Source organism: Antedon bifida, chromosome 3 (genome assembly GCF_963402885.1).
Source record: "Antedon bifida chromosome 3, ecAntBifi1.1, whole genome shotgun sequence".
Lineage (NCBI taxonomy): Eukaryota > Metazoa > Echinodermata > Crinoidea > Comatulida > Antedonidae > Antedon > Antedon bifida.
This window is the reverse complement of record NC_136228.1, coordinates 10,103,051-10,121,049: the sequence shown is the minus strand read 5'-3', so window position 1 is coordinate 10,121,049 and position 17,999 is coordinate 10,103,051. Positions and strand designations below refer to the sequence as shown.

Genomic DNA, 17,999 nt, shown 5'->3' with positions numbered 1-17,999 from the left:
ATCAAATTGGTCGTGTTCATCTACTCTCTCACTCCTGCAAGTCGCGTGCCAAATTCTTCTTTGCTACATAATAAATGTATAATTGAATAACTAAATAAGTACAAATAGGTTTACTCCTTAAATAGATGAGATGTTTTATCTATACGTCTGGTTTATATCTTTATTTTGAATTAATACTGTAGGCCAATCGTTTGTATGCTTCAATAATAAAGATATTTTACACATATATTTATTTATAGAAACACAAATACATTATATAATTGTTTTTAGTATTTGATAAAGATACGTTTTGGAAAATAATTATAATGATTCAGATTCTATGATTATTGGAATTTAGAAAACAAAATTAGGGTGGAGTTTAATTTTTTTTTTTTAAACTGAATAAGATTGTTTTAATAAAAGTATGGCACGTCCATTTAAAGTACAGCACGTCTATTCAAAGTATAGCACGTCTATTTAAAGTATATCACGTCTATTTAAAGTATAAAACGTCTATTTAAAGTACGGTACGTCTATTTAAAGTACGGCACGTCTATTTAAAGTATAGCACGTCTATTTAAAGTATGGAACGTCCATTTAAAGTACGGTACGTCCATTTAAAGTACGGTACGTCTATTTAAAGTATAATACGTCCATTTAAAGTACGGCACGTCCATTTAAAGTATGGCACGTCTATTTAAAGTATGGCACGTCTTCTATTTAAACCACACAGCGTCGCATGAATCATCTCGATGTACTTTTCAGTATGGACAGTATCATAGATCTTGAATAGTCTAATAAACCAGACTTACTTTATAGATCCACATCTATGTTGACTAATACTTAAAATTCAGAATATTAGCTAATACAATTATTATTTAACTCGATTTCGTGTAACATGTCAGCACAAGGCACTTGCTATGCTATACTGGGATGTCCGAGAGAAACCATACAGATCATCCTAGATATTGTTAAATAGCTAAAAGTGTGATTAATTATAGGCCTATAGGCATGATTCATTATAGCGTGGTTATGCCTATTTGCCACGAGCAAACGGGCAATCCCAAGAGTCTAGTTTAATTTTATTCGTGTCGTAATATACACGATACTATTTCAGTTATAATTAGGAATATTAAACTATTACTAGGCCTATTTGAAGTTTTCATACATATCATAAAATGCATTACAATATTACAAACATAACTTAAAAGTTGATTTAATTATTAATTGTAATATTAACCATTCTGCCCTATGTTATTCTTCTGCTTTATTGTTTACCTATGAAGGACATAGGACGAAGAATGATGGGGAATGGAGAGTGATATACTAAGACGAGAAACGGAAAGTCCTACTTCACTGGACGTCCAGACGATCAGAATGATGCATTAGAGTTTAGACGATCAGAGGGGACGAAACTGGCGGGCACACCTATTCCCTTAAAGCAGGTAAGTTAAGAAATTACTTGAATGTGTTTTCTATTTGTAAAGCAGTATCATTATTACTGTGCAGCTAAGAAAACACCTCTCAGCCCCATTCAGACCTATGTATCTAAATGTTGTCGACTTCATTATAAACCAGGCATTATACATGTGAGGAAATGTCTGTGTCTGTGACAATCGTGTTTCGACCTAATTATGTGTAGTCTTTTGACCTGTGTTTTCCAATTTCCTAATAAAATAGTTCACACTATGTACAAAGTGACAAATATTGTTTCATCGATTATTAACATCAACAGACAGCAAGGTTGTCTGGAAAATATGCGAAAAAGTGTAAAATGATTAGGCCTTGGAATTCAAATAAAAATGGTTTATTACTGATATTATCATGCTTAACACAATTTGTGGTTTTATTATAATACTGTATTAGTAATTTTTCATATTTATGGTGTGATGGAAGGAATATCGGGCTAGCATATGGAATGTATGGGTTGTTAGAGATGTTCAGATAAAGAACTTGTTACACTATCAGCAAGTCGATTGCTTAGGAACCAACCAAATTTCCTGTTTCTAATTAAAGATGTATTGTCCCCGCAAAACATGGCAAATGAAGATTAATAAAATCAGACTTTAAATAGGCCATTTTGCAGTTTTAATAAAGTTATTCAATTCTGTAAAAAAAACTATAAAAAAAAAAATTATTTCACTTATAAAAAGACAAACGAAACTGTTAATTTTAACCAAAAACAATTTAAGTTTTTTTTTGCGGTAATTACATTTTTTAGGTAAACCATTTTTGTTTTAGATCCAGTTTTTTGTCAAAGTGAATAACTATTACGCGATATTAAAATAGCATATTCAACAACAAAAAATATCTTTAAAGGATAATTGGTAACACAATTTATAAACACATAATTTACACACATACACAAAGTAGGCCGCCGTTAAGCATCCAAATATGTTTGCAAAATAAAAAAACTTTGTTTAAGTGCTTCTAATTTAAACTATTATCATTATTATTATTTTTGTTTATGTATTTGATAAATGTACAAACTACTGTATTCATAATATAAATTACCTCCGGAGGCCATATTAGAGTGGATAATATTGAAAGGAAACATGAACTTGTGAACTATATGTATGTGTCGATAGTTAAATATAAGAATTCAAAATAAATATATGTGTAGACATAAACACTGCTGTAATTGCGAATGTCGTCATGGACAAATCTTAACTGGTGCAAAACTGTTTACTTTCTTTTATAACATGGAGTAAATTTTATGTCACTAGACCTAACTTAAATAATGTGGTAGAGTAGGTATATAATAAATATGAACAAAATAGCTAGACCAACGCCCTAGGCAAGACGACACCATTAAATCAGATGATAGTCTGATAATAAGGAAGTTATCAGGTTCCCGCCAATTGGGGCGGGATGTTTAGCAACGCTTCCTCTAATTTATGTCAACTTGAGGACTATCGGTATATTTTGGTAACCTAGTATAGTTCATGATTTTGAAATAGGCGGATATGGGGACGAGGGGGTTTCACAGCGGGCCAAAGTTTAAGTGAACATCCTTTTTTTTAAACTTTAATTTTGGAAATTTGGGGACGACTTTACCTTCCATTGGATCAGCCTACATGATGTTATAAACTACTTTTGACTGGAGAATGTAAACGGAAGAGCTTTCTAATTGAAGGATCGGAAGACTTAATTTATCTCCATATAAAAAATAACTATAGGCCCCTATAGCAAATACAAAAACATGCCTGCTGTTATATTACTGGCTATTATCATTATCAAGATGAAGATGTAATGCCTAATAAATGTTTTTGTAATATATGTATATGGTATTATTAGAGTCATAAAATGAAGGAATCTTTCTTCTGTGGACATTATCTCCTCAAGATATAATTGTTTTGGCACTTTGAAGCCGTGTTCTAATCATGCATATCGGCCAAATCTGTGGTTGATTACACGTGTAAAAAGGTTACCGTATAAGTTGACATCAACAATACATGAATAATGTATGCAGGGCAATATGCAGGATTTGATTTGGATGGGTGCGAAATTATATATTTTTTGGATGTTATGCGTAAAAATATGATGATTGACTCGTGATTATATTACTTATTATATTAGACGGCTGGGATGGTCCTTTTTGAAAATTGAAATGTGGTGCGGGACCAGTGGTGGCGACGCGTGAGAGGTGAGGAGTGTGGGGGTTGGTGGACGCGCGATACCTATGTGTATTTCAACAAAACCTTGACAATGCGCATCGCGTGATGAAGCGCAGTACATCAATGTATCTTAGTAACGGTATAGTAACAGTACAAAAAATGATCTTAACGTTTGAGATTGAACTTTATCGAAAAAACTCTTCGCAAAAACCGGCAATGGAATCGAAAAAAATTAAACAGTAAGTCAATTATGATAGGATGATTTATTAAGAATAAACTATTTAGTATTTTGTAAAAATTACAGAAGTTTTAAATCAAAATCTTGGAAGTTATAACTATCGGAAACCAATGAGTTGGTAGAGAGATAGATTAGGCCTAGGCTAGCCTCCTCTACTAACTGCGGTGTACTATTATACAAGTATTCTACAATATTATTAAGATTGTTGTTCCATATTTAATTAGGCTTAGTTTTTTTTAACTGTTATAAGAATAAATATTTTATTTATTTGTTTTAAATATATATTTTTGAGGTTTGAATTACATTGTAGGCCTATGCGCGTTTCTGATAGTGAGTGTATTATAAACATTTTTTTAGATTAAATATTTACCAATAACATTATTATTATTATTGAATTTACATTACAGTTCTTCAAGAATCCGTAGTGATTCTAGAAGAGAACGAATGGCATCACGCCCTCCAATTGATTACTCTCTACCAGGTAGGCATGACGTAATTTTTTCAACCATCAAATATTATCACTAACATCAGTCCGCAATATAATTCACTTTTTGTTCAGATTATTATGTTGTTCATTCGCCTTGGTTGGGTTTAATATAAAAATAAATTATAGCCTATATATGACTTTGTATTTTCCTATTTTAAAGAGAGAAAGGAGTCATCTGGTGACAGGACAATCACTCAAGTTGACAACAACAAAAGGAAAACTCAGAGGAAGACTAAAAAGCGACAAGGAGAGAGGAGTCTTCTGGAAATAGCCAATCCATCCGGGCAGACTAGTCTTCTCCAACAACTACGTACCTCTAGTCTGTCTGGAAGGAATTTGATTACTGCTGCCCAGGAGGAGCAAGGCCATGAATCTAATAAAGGATCAAGTTTTCTTCCAAATCTTCAACCAGACAGGAGGTCGTTGATAAACCAACCCATGACGAGTGACATCCAATGTATTTTGGAAAATAAAATTAACCAACGAAATTCAAAGAAAAGGGAAAAGAGGTCTAAGAAGAAGGAACAGAAGGAATCAAAGAAAGAACCAGAGGATGTTAAAACTGCTGAAAAACCAATTTGTTTCGATGACACTGACATCGTACAACAGCTCTCCATACCTGCACCACGGCCTGATGCGTATCTTACAATGACCGAAATCGACCAATGGGGACAACGATCGAGTGAATTGGAACCCCTAGAAGTGGTACCAAAGCTGCCCAGCAAACCAACACAAAACGTGTGCTTCAGGCAGAAACCAGAAAGGCAACAAGCTGTAGAAGACTACTTCATGCTCCACTACCTCAACAAAATGTCCCCCTAAGTCAACAGATTTTATTCAGGCCAGAAAAAAAAATTGGAGGAAGTTGTCATGTGCATTGCACATATTACTGAAGTTTTGAATCATATTTTACATTATCTTGGTTTTTAGTTCGACTTTGCTGTGGACTATGAAATGAGCGACACCTACGTATGAAGCGCCAAGGAGAAATTGATTTTGCGCCAGTACGTAATGTTTTCATTAAGAATAATAATTTATCAAGATAAAAAAGAACAATTGTATTTACTTTACTTTCTGTGTTGAGAATGAATTTTAAAAGATTTTAATAAAGAAAGATATTAAAACTGATTTTAACTCTCGGGTTGTTTTTGTTTTTAATTCAAACTTAATTGAAAGTTAGATTTCAACTTAAGAACGCTTTCAAAACGGTTCGTGAATATAGCAGTAATTTATGAATTACCTTTTGGCTAAATGCCTATTATGTGAACACAAATCAGCTGAAATAATGTATTTTAAAATTAACGTAGACCTAATTAAATTATTAACTGCAGAAGTTTTCTATGTTTAATTGTTGTATATCTATAATGTATTACATACATGCTTTGCCTGACTGCTTTGAAGAAATAGGAATGTGTAGCCTACAGTATTAACAAGGCCAACAGCCATAAGTCGCGTGCTCTCAGAAAAAAATGAACTTTCAAAAAGTAATGTACTTTAAAACTTTTCTGTGCATCAAAACAGTTCAAAAAGTACAGAAAGGCGATAAAACGCATAGTGATACCGGACCGACAGACAGACAGACCGACCGACCGACCGACCGACATAGTGAACTATTGAGTCGCGTCCACGCGACTAAAAACCATCAGTAAAACAGGATAATGTTTCTGATTTTAATTTGTTTTAAATATCAATGAATTGCAACGTAATTAGCCATACATTCTAGATGAAATTGTTCATTCTAAATGACATCTTGCTACTTAACTAATGTTACTCCTAAATGCAATGACATAACAGAGAGTGTAAAGAGAAATGGCGGCTATTTATAACGGCTTTCGTTTTTGATTCAGATCTAAACTTAGTAGGCCTACTGTTTACTCATTACTGTTCCTATCAAACGTCAGAGAAGTAGCTTTAAAGCCGTGAATGAGTTTGTTCCTATTTTTGTTATGACATAATGCAGATATTCTATGACACTTTCGAACAAGGGACCATTATAATAACATTAAAAATATCGTTTGCTCGTCGTGGACTGCCATTTGTTTTCCTCCCCATCCATGAGATGTATCATTGCTCAAAATGTAGCCTATACACACAACTACTCTGACGTCTTTTCAAAACCACCACCCAAACCTTTGCCAGTGGGGACGGGGAGGGGGGGGGGGGAGAGAGAGAGAGAGAGGAGGGGTTGAGGGGCGCGCGATACGTATGTGTGTATTTGAACGAAATCTCGACAATGCGCATCGCGCAAAGTACGTCAGTGTATCTTGGTAACCGTATAGTAAAAGTACAACAAATGATCTTAACGTTTGAGATTGATCTTTATCTGAAAAACTCTTCGCAAAAACCGGCAATGGAATCGAAAAAAATTAAACAGTAAGTCAATTATGATAGGATGATTTATTAAGAATAAACTATTTAGTATGTTGTAAAAATTACAGAAGTTTTAAATCAAAATCTTGAAAGTTATAACTATCGGAAACCAATGAGGTGGTAGAGAGATTAGGCCTAGGCTAGCCTCCTCTACTAACTGCGGTGTACTATTATACAAGTATTCTACAATATTATTAATATTGTTGTTCCATATTTAATTAGGCTTAGTTTTTTTTAACTGTTATAAGAATAAATGTTTTATTTATTTGTTTTAAATATATATTTTTGAGGTTTGAATTCCATTGTAGGCCTATGCGCGTTTCTGATAGTGAGTGTATTATAAACATTTTTTTAGATTAAATATTTACCAATAACATTATTATTTTATTGAATTTACATTACAGTTCTTCAAGAATCCGTAGTGATTCTAGAAGAGAACGAATGGCATCACGCCCTCCAATTGATTACTCTCTACCAGGTAGGCATGACGTAATTTTTTCAACCATCAAATATTATCACTAACATCAGTCCGCAATATAATTCACTTTTTGTTCAGATTATTATGTTGTTCATTCGCCTTGGTTGGGTTTAATATAAAAATAAATTATAGCCTATATATGACTTTGTATTTTCCTATTTTAAAGAAAGAAAGGAGTCATCTGGTGACAGGACAATCACTCAAGTTGACAACAACAAAAGGAAAACTCAGAGGAAGACTAAAAAGCGACAAGGAGAGAGGAGTCTTCTGGAAATAGCCAATCCATCCGGGCAGACTAGTCTTCTCCAACAACTACGTACCTCTAGTCTGTCTGGAAGGAATTTGATTACTGCTGCCCAGGAGGAGCAAGGCCATGAATCTAATAAAGGATCAAGTTTTCTTCCAAATCTTCAACCAGACAGGAGGTCGTTGATAAACCAACCCATGACGAGTGACATCCAATGTATTTTGGAAAATAACATGAACCAACGAAATTCAAAGAAAAGGGAAAAGAGGTCTAAGAAGAAGGAACAGAAGGAATCAAAGAAAGAACCAGAGGATGTTAAAACTGCTGAAAAACCAATTTGTTTCGATGACCCTGACATCGTACCACAGCTCTCCATACCTGCACCACGGCGTGATGCGTATCTTACAATGACCGAAATCGACCAATGGGGACAACGATCGAGTGAATTGGAACCCCTAGAAGTGGTACCAAAGCTGCCCAGCAAACCAACACAAAACGTGTGCTTCAGGCAGAAACCAGACAGGCAACAAGCTGTAGAAGACTACTTCATGCTCCACTACCTCAACAAAATGTCCCCCTAAGTCAACAGATTTTATTCAGGCCAGAAAAAAAAAGTGGAGGAAGTTATTGCACTTATTACTGAAGTTTTGAATATTATTTTACATTATCTTGGTTTTTAGTTCAACTCTGCAGAGGACTATGAAATGAGCGACACCTACGTATGAAGCGCCAATGAGAAATTGATTTTGCGCCAGTACGTAATGTTTTCATTAAGAATAATAATTTATCAAGATAAAAAAGAACAATTGTATTTACTTTACTTTCTGTGTTGAGAATGAATTTTAAAAGATTTTAATAAAGAAAGATATTAAAACTGATTTTAACCCTCGGGTTGTTTTTGTTTTTAATTCAAACTTAATTGAAAGTTAGATTCCAACTTAAGAACGCTTTCAAAACGGTTCGTGAATATAGCAGTAATTTATGAATTACCTTTTGGCTAAATGCCTATTATGTGAACACAAATCAGCTGAAATAATGTATTTTAAAATTAAGGTAGACCTAATTAAATTATTAACTGCAGAAGTTTTCTATGTTTAATTGTTGTATATCTATAATGTATTACATGCATGCATTGCCTGACTGCTTTGAAGAAATAGGAATGTGTAGCCTGCAGTATTAAAAACCATCAGTAAAACAGGATAATGTTTCTGATTTTAATTTGTTTTAAATATCAATGAATTGCAACGTAATTAGCCTATACATTCTAGATGAAATTGTTCATTCTAAATGACATCTTGCTACTTCTAATGTTACTCCTAAATGTTAAACTGCAATGACATAACAGAGAGTGTGAAGAGAAATGGCGGCTATTTATAACGGCTTTTGTTTTTGATTCAGATCTAAACTTAGTAGGCCTACTGTTTACTCATTGTTGTTCGTATCAAACGTCAGAGAAGTAGCTTTAAAGCAGTGGATGAGTTTGTTCCTGTTTTTGTTATGATGTAAGGCAGAGAGTCTATGACACTTTTAAACAAGGACCATTATTTAACATTAAAAATATCGTTTGCTCGTCGTGGACTGTCATTTGTTTTCCTCCCCATCCGTGAGATGTACCATTGCTCAAAATGTAGCCTAAATACACACAACTACTCTGAAGAATTTTCAAAATCACCATCCAAACCTTCGGGGAGAGAGAGAGAGGGGGTGGGGGGGGGGGAGAGGGGGTGGAGGGGCGCGCGATACGTATGTGTGTATTTGAACGAAATCTCGACAATGCGCATCGCGCACAGTACGTCAGTGTATCTTGGTAACCGTATAGTAACAGTACAACAAATGATCTTAACGTTTGAGATTGATCTTTATCTGAAAAACTCTTCGCAAAAACCGGCAATGGAATCGAACAAAATTAAACGGTAAGTCAATTATTATAGGATGATTTGTAACGAATAAACTATTTAGTGTGTTGTAAAAATTACAGAAGTTTTAAATCAAAATCTTGGAAGTTATAACTATCGGAAACCAATGAGGTGGTATAGAGATAGACTAGGCCTAGGACCTAACAAGCTAGCCTCCTACTAACTGAGGTACACTATTATACAAGTATTATTAAGAATGTTGTTCCATATTTTATTAGGCTTAGTTTTTTTTATTAACTGTTATAGGAATAAATGTTTTATTTATTTGTTTTAAATATATATTTTATTCAGGTATTTGGTTTTAATTACATTGTAGGCCTATGTATGCGCGTTGCTTACATTGAGTGTATATTATAAACATTTTTTTAGATTAAATATTTACCAATAACATTATTATTATTGAATTTACATTACAGTTCTTCAAGAATCCGTGGTGATTCTAGAAAAGAACGAATGACATCACGCCCTCCAATTGATTACTCTCTACCAGGTAGGCATGACGTAATTTTTTCAACCATCAAATATTATCATTACCATCACTCCGCAATATAATTCACTTTTTGTTCAGATTATTATGTTGTTCATTCGCCTTGGTTGGGTTTAATATAAATAATTTATTTATAAATAAATTATAGCCTATATATGACTTTGTATTTTCTTATTTTAAAGAGAGAAAGGAGTCGTCTGGTGACAGGACAATCACTCAAGTTGACAACAACAAAAGGAAAACTCAGAGGAAGACTAAAAAGCGACAGGGAGAGAGGAGTCTTCTGGAAATAGCCAATCCATCCGGACAGACTAGTCTTCTCCAAAAAATACGTACCTCTAGTCTGTCTGGAAGGAATTTGATTACTGCTGCCCAGGAGGAGCAAGGCCGTGAATCTAATAAAGGATCAAGTTTTCTTCCAAATCTTCAACCAGACAGGACGTTGTTGATAAATCAACCCATGACAAGTGACATCCAATGTATTTTGGAAAATAACATAACAAAGAAAAGGGAAAAGAGATCTAAGAAGAAGGAACAGAAGGAATCAAAGAAAGAAGATTTTGAACCTGTTGAAAGACCAATTTGTTTCGATGACACTGACATCGTACCACAGCTCTCCATACCTGCACCACGGCGTGATGCGTATCTTACAATGACCGAAATCGACCAATGGGGACAACGGTCGAGTGACTTGGAACCACTCGAAGTTGTCCCAAAACTGCCCGGAAAACCAACAAAAAAAGTTTGCTTCAGGCAGAAACCAGGAAGGCAACACGCTGTAGAAGACTACTACATGCTCCATTACATCAACCGCAAAATGTCCCCCTAAATCAACACACAAAAAAAATAAAATAAAAAACTTTTTAAAATTATGATTCAGTCTTGAACGTGTATTGGAGTAAGTAATAAGTGCAATGCAAATAACTGAAGCTGATGGATAGAATTACAGTATCTTGGTTATCTAGATCAGATCTAGCAGAGGAATAGGTGTCACCTGAGTACACGTAAAAGAGCCCCAAGAAGAAAGTGATGATAAAGAAAATTTGTTGTTATACATTTTTAATAATCAGACTTTAATGAAGTTGCTTTACTAAACAAGATCGTTTCAAGATCAATCCAGATAGAATATAGCTTAAAATGGACATTGCTTTTTAGTTGAATAATAGACCTAATAAAGATCAAAAAGAAAAACGTTATTAACTTTGTGTGTATTACAGGTTGAGTATATAACGGATGGCGTTTCATATCATGACACCAATGGCGTTCCATAACTATTTTGAAAATGCAGAACATTCTCGCTTTTCAAATGACTGGAGGTCACAGTGTGTTGAGAATGTACAAACATATTAATAAAAGAAGATAATGAAATTGATTTTAAATAAGTTTTTTTTAATTTTAAATTTAGAAACTTAATTGAGATAGATTTCAACTAAACTAAACGCTTTCAATAGGATTTATGTCAAGTATGACGATCAGTGTGTTTACTTTTATTCCTTTTCTGTTTAAGGTGTTCATGCCTCTTATTAGACCTTCCTTCTCCATATGATAGCTTCCACCTACTTCATTCGACTAAAAAGTATATAGGGAATATATTGTTATTATAAAACTTCATATAAATTATTAAACATTATATATGACGTATATTAAATTAAAAGTAAAAAGAATGATTACATTTAAAATGTTATTTGTACTACATTTACTTCTATTATTTTTTATTTTTATAAACTGTAAATCCATCAACTAAATTAGACTTAGTATACTTAGTTAATAATGTACTACTTTATATGGAAACTATATACATATAGACATAAAACAATCTATAACAATGTCAGTATATTTGTCATGTTTATTCACAGAAGAATGAGAGGTGGGAAAAGGAAGCAATGAATTTGTATATATTTTGTAAACTTAGCTTTAATTATTTAGAAGTATACAGTATATTTGTTATGTAATTTAATAACAGGCTTTTGAAATATTATGTGTTGTTACACGCAATTCAATTTCACACGACACGACACACAGTGTACGACGCATACTTGTAATATCTTCATTTGTGTAGAGCATCTGGTTGTATAGGGGGGCTGTCGTATGATAGATTTGATATAAGCGTATTATTCTCTACATTAATTTTATTAACAAGTAATTGTAGCTAATTAATAAAAAATAAGGTAAGAAGAATGATACAATAGTTAGTTCACGTCATTGTGATTGTAATACAGGGCCTAGGCCTAGTTGCAGTATAATATTTTTAATAATAATAGTTCGATCTTCCGTAGTAATATAATAGCCTACTACCTCCTACGCAACGAGTACAAACTAGCTAGGGACGCGGAGCAGATAGCCTAGGCTGGTTAATGTAGTTCTAGTACTAGGCTAGGCCTAGCCTAGTTTAGGGCCTTCTACTACCTAATTCTGGTGTATAAGCATTGCAATAGTATTTTAATTAATTTATTACTGGTAGGCCTACTGTTTTTATTCTATGTCTATTCATTGGGGCGCCCAGTTGCTAGGCCTATAAACGTTTATTTTTGTTTTCAGTAATGCCTACACTTTTGACGCTATTTTGTGTGTCGACGCGCCTACTACTAGCCATAGCTAGGCTAGATCAAAGATCGTGTAGCACCACGTAGTAGTGGCGCTATAGTACCTTTGGGCAACTTTGGGCTAGATAGGCCCAACCAGCCAGGAAGTCTAGCACGTACTTACCCGACAACGTTCTCTTTTGTAGTAGGCAGTCGATTTATTCTCTTTTTCTAAATTTAATTTTTTTTAAATAACAACATTTTTAGTCGCGTGGACGCGACTCTATAGTTTACTATGTCGGTCGGTCTGTCTGTCTGTCTGTCTGTCTGTCTGTCTGTCTGTCTGTCTGTCTGTCTGTCTGTCTGTCTGTCTGTCTGTCTGTCTGTCTGTCTGTCTTTCTGTCGGTCCGGTATCACTATGCATTGTAGCACGCGACTTAATGGCTGTTGGCCTTGTTTCTCAATCTCCTATTCAGTTTGCCGGTTACAGCAACTGTCTTCCCAACCCAACCCAACCATTGTTTCAAAGCAGTTTTGTTCAAAGTACTCTCTGCACACCATCGATGTTTTTGTTGATGTTGGAGTAAATGTTGACGATCTTATTTTGATGGCTTTCAACCATTTTTTCCTTAACATTTCATTTTTAGGAAATCTGTGGAAACTTATTCCAACATCCTTGTGCAAGTTTCTACATCCCGGTATAATACAGCGCATCCTTGATTTTGGAAAAAACACACTTTTAAACAGAAAAAAATTACTGGTATAACATAGGTGTGACATTATACCTGACAACAATGACTTCATAAAAACTCATTTGCTTTAAGTGGATCTCATTTTTTTGTTTATAGTGTGTGTAACTCAAGTAAAACAACACTTATCATGTTTAACATTTTTATTCAATATTGATTTGAGCACATATCATTTTCCAATTTGTTTAAGGGCGTAGTAGAAAAAATGGTGTTAGTTTTAAATAAATAGTAAATCAATGCAAATAAGTATAAGTATTCTTACATGATGTTTAAGTTATGTTGTAAAGTGTTATACCTTTTCACTCCTATTAGGTTATTTTTATTGCTTGGAACTTGTTCTTGTAGGCCTACTTTTTCTTGATACTCTAGCCAATCAATATAAGTCTATAAGATAAGCCTAATATACATTCAAATACACTTATTTTTCTTAGATATAAACACCACTGATGATACAGTATGGCGTCGTTACTAGATTTACAAAATCAACTTCGTGAATTCCCTTGTCATTTTATGTGGGAACTTGAAAGGAAGTCAATCAAACAATTCGGATCTCTTATGAAGCTTGTTGACGAGCATATCAACGATTCTCCTGCTATGGTAATTGAGGGATTGTTGTTCAAAAGCTACCTTTTCTTTTCGGAGTTCAAAGGAAATGCGGAAAAGAAGAAAACTGAATCAATGAAATGTATCAAAGATGTCCGCGATAAAATTCTAAAACAAGATACATCAAGACAACCTCATATCAACGGTTATTTACTGATTGCTATTGCACTTGAAGCCTGGTTTGACAGTCGGGACCAGAACAAACTGGAGGGTAACATTTTGGAGCTTCGAAGGCTTGAATCACTCTATGTGAAGGGATCGCCAGAACATAATATGTTTAAAGGAAGTATCCATGCAACAAAGGGATTTGCCTTGTCACGAGTCGGTATGCATCGATATACAGAGAGCATTACAGAGTTTGAAACAGCATTAGAATTGTGTCCAATGGAAAATGATTGGCGCTTTTCAGTCGGCCTTGTGAGGTGGAGATTAGCTAAAAACTCGGCTAAATATCGAAATCACGTTTGTGATGATATGAAAGACGTGCTGAGCATTTTCTATAATGTTTCAGAGATGAATCCAAATCACAGCTATGCATTGGTTCTTATTGCAGAAATAAGACGTAGACAGGGGTTTTATGATGAAGCAGAATACTTCGTAAATTCTGCTTTGGAAAAAATTCCAGTAAACAGAAAGATATTAGGTGAAGCAATCGGGGTTTACAGGAGGATGGCATATTTTCATGAAGCCATAAGAGTTATACATGTCGCTGAACAATTAGAAGAGCCCAGTTCTTTCATTTATCACCAAGCTTATCTTGTGTACCGGGATATCTCGTCTCCAAAATATCGTTGTTATTATTCCTATCCTTCTCTAAAACTACATTATCTTAAAAAAGCAACCGAGGCGAATCCATCGAATCTTTACGCAAGATGTGACTACGCGAAGGAACTTGTTGCCGCACGGAAATACGATGAAGCTACCGAATATTTCAACCAGCTCCTGGAAAATTTTAAAGACGACTTTGAGTCTGTGATTTGCATCAATTATAACTTTGCTTTGTTTCTCCAAAAACAAAAGAAATGCAGAGAAGCTAATGATAAATTTCAGAAAGTTGTTGATGTGGCATTAGATGAATGTAAACAAGATGGTGGTCCACCCATCATTTTCTTCAAAGAGGTTAATGAGAGAGTTAAACAATCGATTCAACATATCGAAAAGTTCCACGAAGACGTGATTAACAAAGATCGAACAAATGTAACTTCAAGATTACAGCTAGCAGAACTAAAAGACAAACTTGGCAATACAAAACGTGCTTGTTGGCACTTTCAACAAGTGCTTGACTTGAAGTTAAACATTGAAAAAGAACGCGAATGGGAAATTCTACAATATTTAGCTAAAGTTAAGACGAAGAATGGTATGCTTGGTGACGTTGATAGCATAATTGAGAATATGAAAAAACTGAATATCTCACATCCTAAGTCTAATGTTATTAATGAAAGCAGAGCAGCACTAGCCGTAGAGAAAGGCAAGGTTGCTCTACGTGAGATTAAGAGAGAAGATGCCATTAAGCTGTTCTTAGAATCGGTTACACTTGGTAACCTTACAGGAGCAAAACTTCTGCTCGAAGAGGTGAAACAGATGGAAAGAAGAGATAGAAACTTCTACATATATTGTGCCCACATCGATATTTGTATTGGAAGTAGTCTCGAGGAAAACCAAAAGTTTTTACATGAATTAAAAGAGGATGTCACACAATTACTTTCTGCCGATTCTGTGGGTATTGTTTTACAAGATCTGAGAAAGAAACAATTTGAAATGGAGTGCAGCGTACTAAAAAATAGCGCAAATCTCGTGATAACACAATCTGAGGTAGTTCACAAATGCCGAAAAATCCTCAACCAGACAATGGCTAAATTTAGAGATCGTCATTATGGAAATGTGAACCAATGTGACTATTTCAACATTCCAAAATGTTCCTCTGATAAAATTGCAGAGGAAGTCAGGAAGAAACTCGAGAATAAGTATAAGTGGAAAAAAACAGAGCCTACTTTTACATTTTCTCAAGAATTCCCAATCTTGTTCAAGTTTCTAGTCTCTGTAAGTTTTTCTTTATGACGTTCTTCTATACTTTCGATTACACACGTAGACTGTGATGAAATACAAAAGGTATCGTATTCCTGGATAGTAAACATGTTTTATTTATTTCAGATTCAACCGGCTTATAACCCCCAAGAAAATAACTGGTTGTTTGCATTATTTAGAATGGATAATACTGACAAACACGTACGTCCTCTAGAAGACAAGCTGAAAGTGAATGTGTATTCGGACAAGTTAGGAAACATGGAGGAGCGGGAGTTCATAACGCTCGATGTTGCTCGAGAAGCGTGTGATAAGATTACAACTTTATTAGATGAATTTTATAAGTACCTCCAATAAAACATCGAATAGCATCTTTGTTTTGGGGGCTAGATTAAACGTTAGTACTCAAAAAGGTAACCAGGGATGTACATATGAAAACTTAATGAATTGAAAGTAAATAAGATACAACTTTTGTGTCTGTTTGGAGTTTTTTAATCTTAATTCTTGATGATGTTGATTTTCATTTCTAATTTCCTAAAAAATGTATACAGTACAGTAGGTAGGTAGTCAACTTTTGTTTTGTACTGAATTAATCCACTGTCCGTTTGTTACAGACATTACACTACTAGGAACATATCTTTACTTCAACTGTGGAAGGATCTGTTCCCCTTGGTTGAATTATGAAAGGTTTAAAGTGTCTCCGGTTGTCTACAGCTCTCTATGTCGGTCGATTGGTCGGTCGGTTGATCGGTCGGTCTGTTGGTCGGTAAACACTAACTTGAGTACGCGACTGCAGCCATGTATATGGCCTTGTTATCCGATGTAATCCGCACTTTTACTTACAAGTTTACTTACATGTTTAGTGATTCTTGGACTGCACGGTTTTTCTTTTTCGTAAGTTAGGTGTTTTATTGTTGAAATGTGATGTAGCCTAGCAATGTCATGGATCTCACTAGTTCATTAGGATGATTATGACATTGCCCGTTCAGCTACTTGAATTACCATAGCGCTCCGATTAACGGTATTTCAATACCGCATATTGATTGGAAAGAAAAAACACATTTTTAAATATCCTACAATTTAAAAAATAGAAGCATTATATAGTCAACAAAAAGTTGCTGTTAGTTATTCAGTGATTTTTTACATTGAAACATCTAAGTGTACGCGCTGAACTTACGAATACCAACATGACACGGTGGAGTTGTTATCCATCAATATGAAAATACGCGCGTTATGAGCAGGCACCAAGTTTATTGTAAACCCTGCTGCTGATCTCAGTAGACTATTATTGCTGCGTATCAGCTCGGAGAATCGTTTATTTATTTTTTTTTGTGTGTATAATGGTAATGGTAGGCCTATGATCAAATACATACCCACTAGATAGAAACACTGTTAATATCGAGAACTGATAAAAAATACACTAAAAATTGTATCACTTTGCAATTTCTAGTTTTAAGGATCACAAATTACCGGTACCGTACTGTTATAGAACTCTACTGGAATGATTATGATTCAAAGGCGGAAAGTTCAACTCCATAAACCAGTCGACTGATGGTGTGAGGAGGAAGCGGAAACGCCCATAATAAGTTAATAACGTTCTAATACGTTTGATGAGATGGGTTATAAACCAATTAAACATAGCCCGGTAAGGCAGTACTGAAGTTACTGTAGGCCTACATTAGTAGAGTTACTTTAGACCTATCATACGGTATTAATGATTATTTTACTGTAGGCCTATAGTACGAAATTAGTACGAATACGCATCAGTACGAATAAGTACGAGTCTAAAACGATAATATAAAGAATAAATTGCGAAAGAAAGTCTACTTTATTGTCAAAATGTTAATAATATAAATAAACCATATGAATAAGATAGGAGCTAACATTAAACGTGTCAATAGTTATATTGCACTTTAAGGTACGTATATTTGGAAATAAACCATTTTTCAGTTTGTTATCTGAAGATTATTGACACATGAGCCTGTTATTTACTAGTCTAGTTCTCTGCTTGTAGTCGACTGATGAATTAAGACGGGAACAGAAAAAGAAAAAAATGTATTGCTACATTGAATTATTATAAAATAGCTAAACAGGATATTTAAAACGTATGTAGGCCTATTCCAACCCCTCCAACATAACTTGGGTTTTTTAAACCTTAATTCCGGAATGTCTGCTACATAGTCTAAATACAAAATTATAAATCCGGTTTGTTAGATGTCAACTTAACAACTTTTAACTTTTTGGTTCAGTAGCGTCAACTACCATTATATCTTTATATTTACAG

The 17,999-nt window shown here is 34.4% G+C and overlaps 3 protein-coding genes across 5 annotated transcripts in view; 2 read left to right on the top strand and 1 right to left on the bottom strand.

The window, feature by feature from the left end:
- The window catches only part of LOC144837150 (carboxypeptidase E-like), a 39,905-nt gene that overhangs the window by 10,363 nt on the left and 11,543 nt on the right, over nt 1-17,999 (bottom strand). The window lies entirely within an intron of this gene.
- On the top strand, nt 1,280-16,202 carry LOC144837466 (uncharacterized). Of its 3 annotated transcripts, none has more exons than XM_078692596.1 (3): nt 1,280-1,424; nt 13,522-15,733; nt 15,845-16,202. In XM_078692596.1, exons 2-3 carry the CDS (start codon nt 13,547-13,549, stop codon nt 16,070-16,072), a joined length of 2,415 nt encoding a protein of 804 aa, XP_078548722.1. In that variant the 5' UTR covers nt 1,280-1,424; nt 13,522-13,546; the 3' UTR covers nt 16,073-16,202. The 3 variants fall into 3 exon arrangements, with proteins under 3 accessions (XP_078548722.1, XP_078548721.1, XP_078548723.1); XM_078692595.1 differs by lacking the exon at nt 1,280-1,424 and adding an exon at nt 11,879-11,987; XM_078692597.1 differs by lacking the exon at nt 1,280-1,424 and adding an exon at nt 13,090-13,101.
- Nucleotides 3,756-5,143, top strand: LOC144837038 (uncharacterized). Its single transcript, XM_078692020.1, has 3 exons — nt 3,756-3,835; nt 4,242-4,315; nt 4,482-5,143. Exons 1-3 carry the CDS (start codon nt 3,756-3,758, stop codon nt 5,141-5,143), a joined length of 816 nt encoding a protein of 271 aa, XP_078548146.1.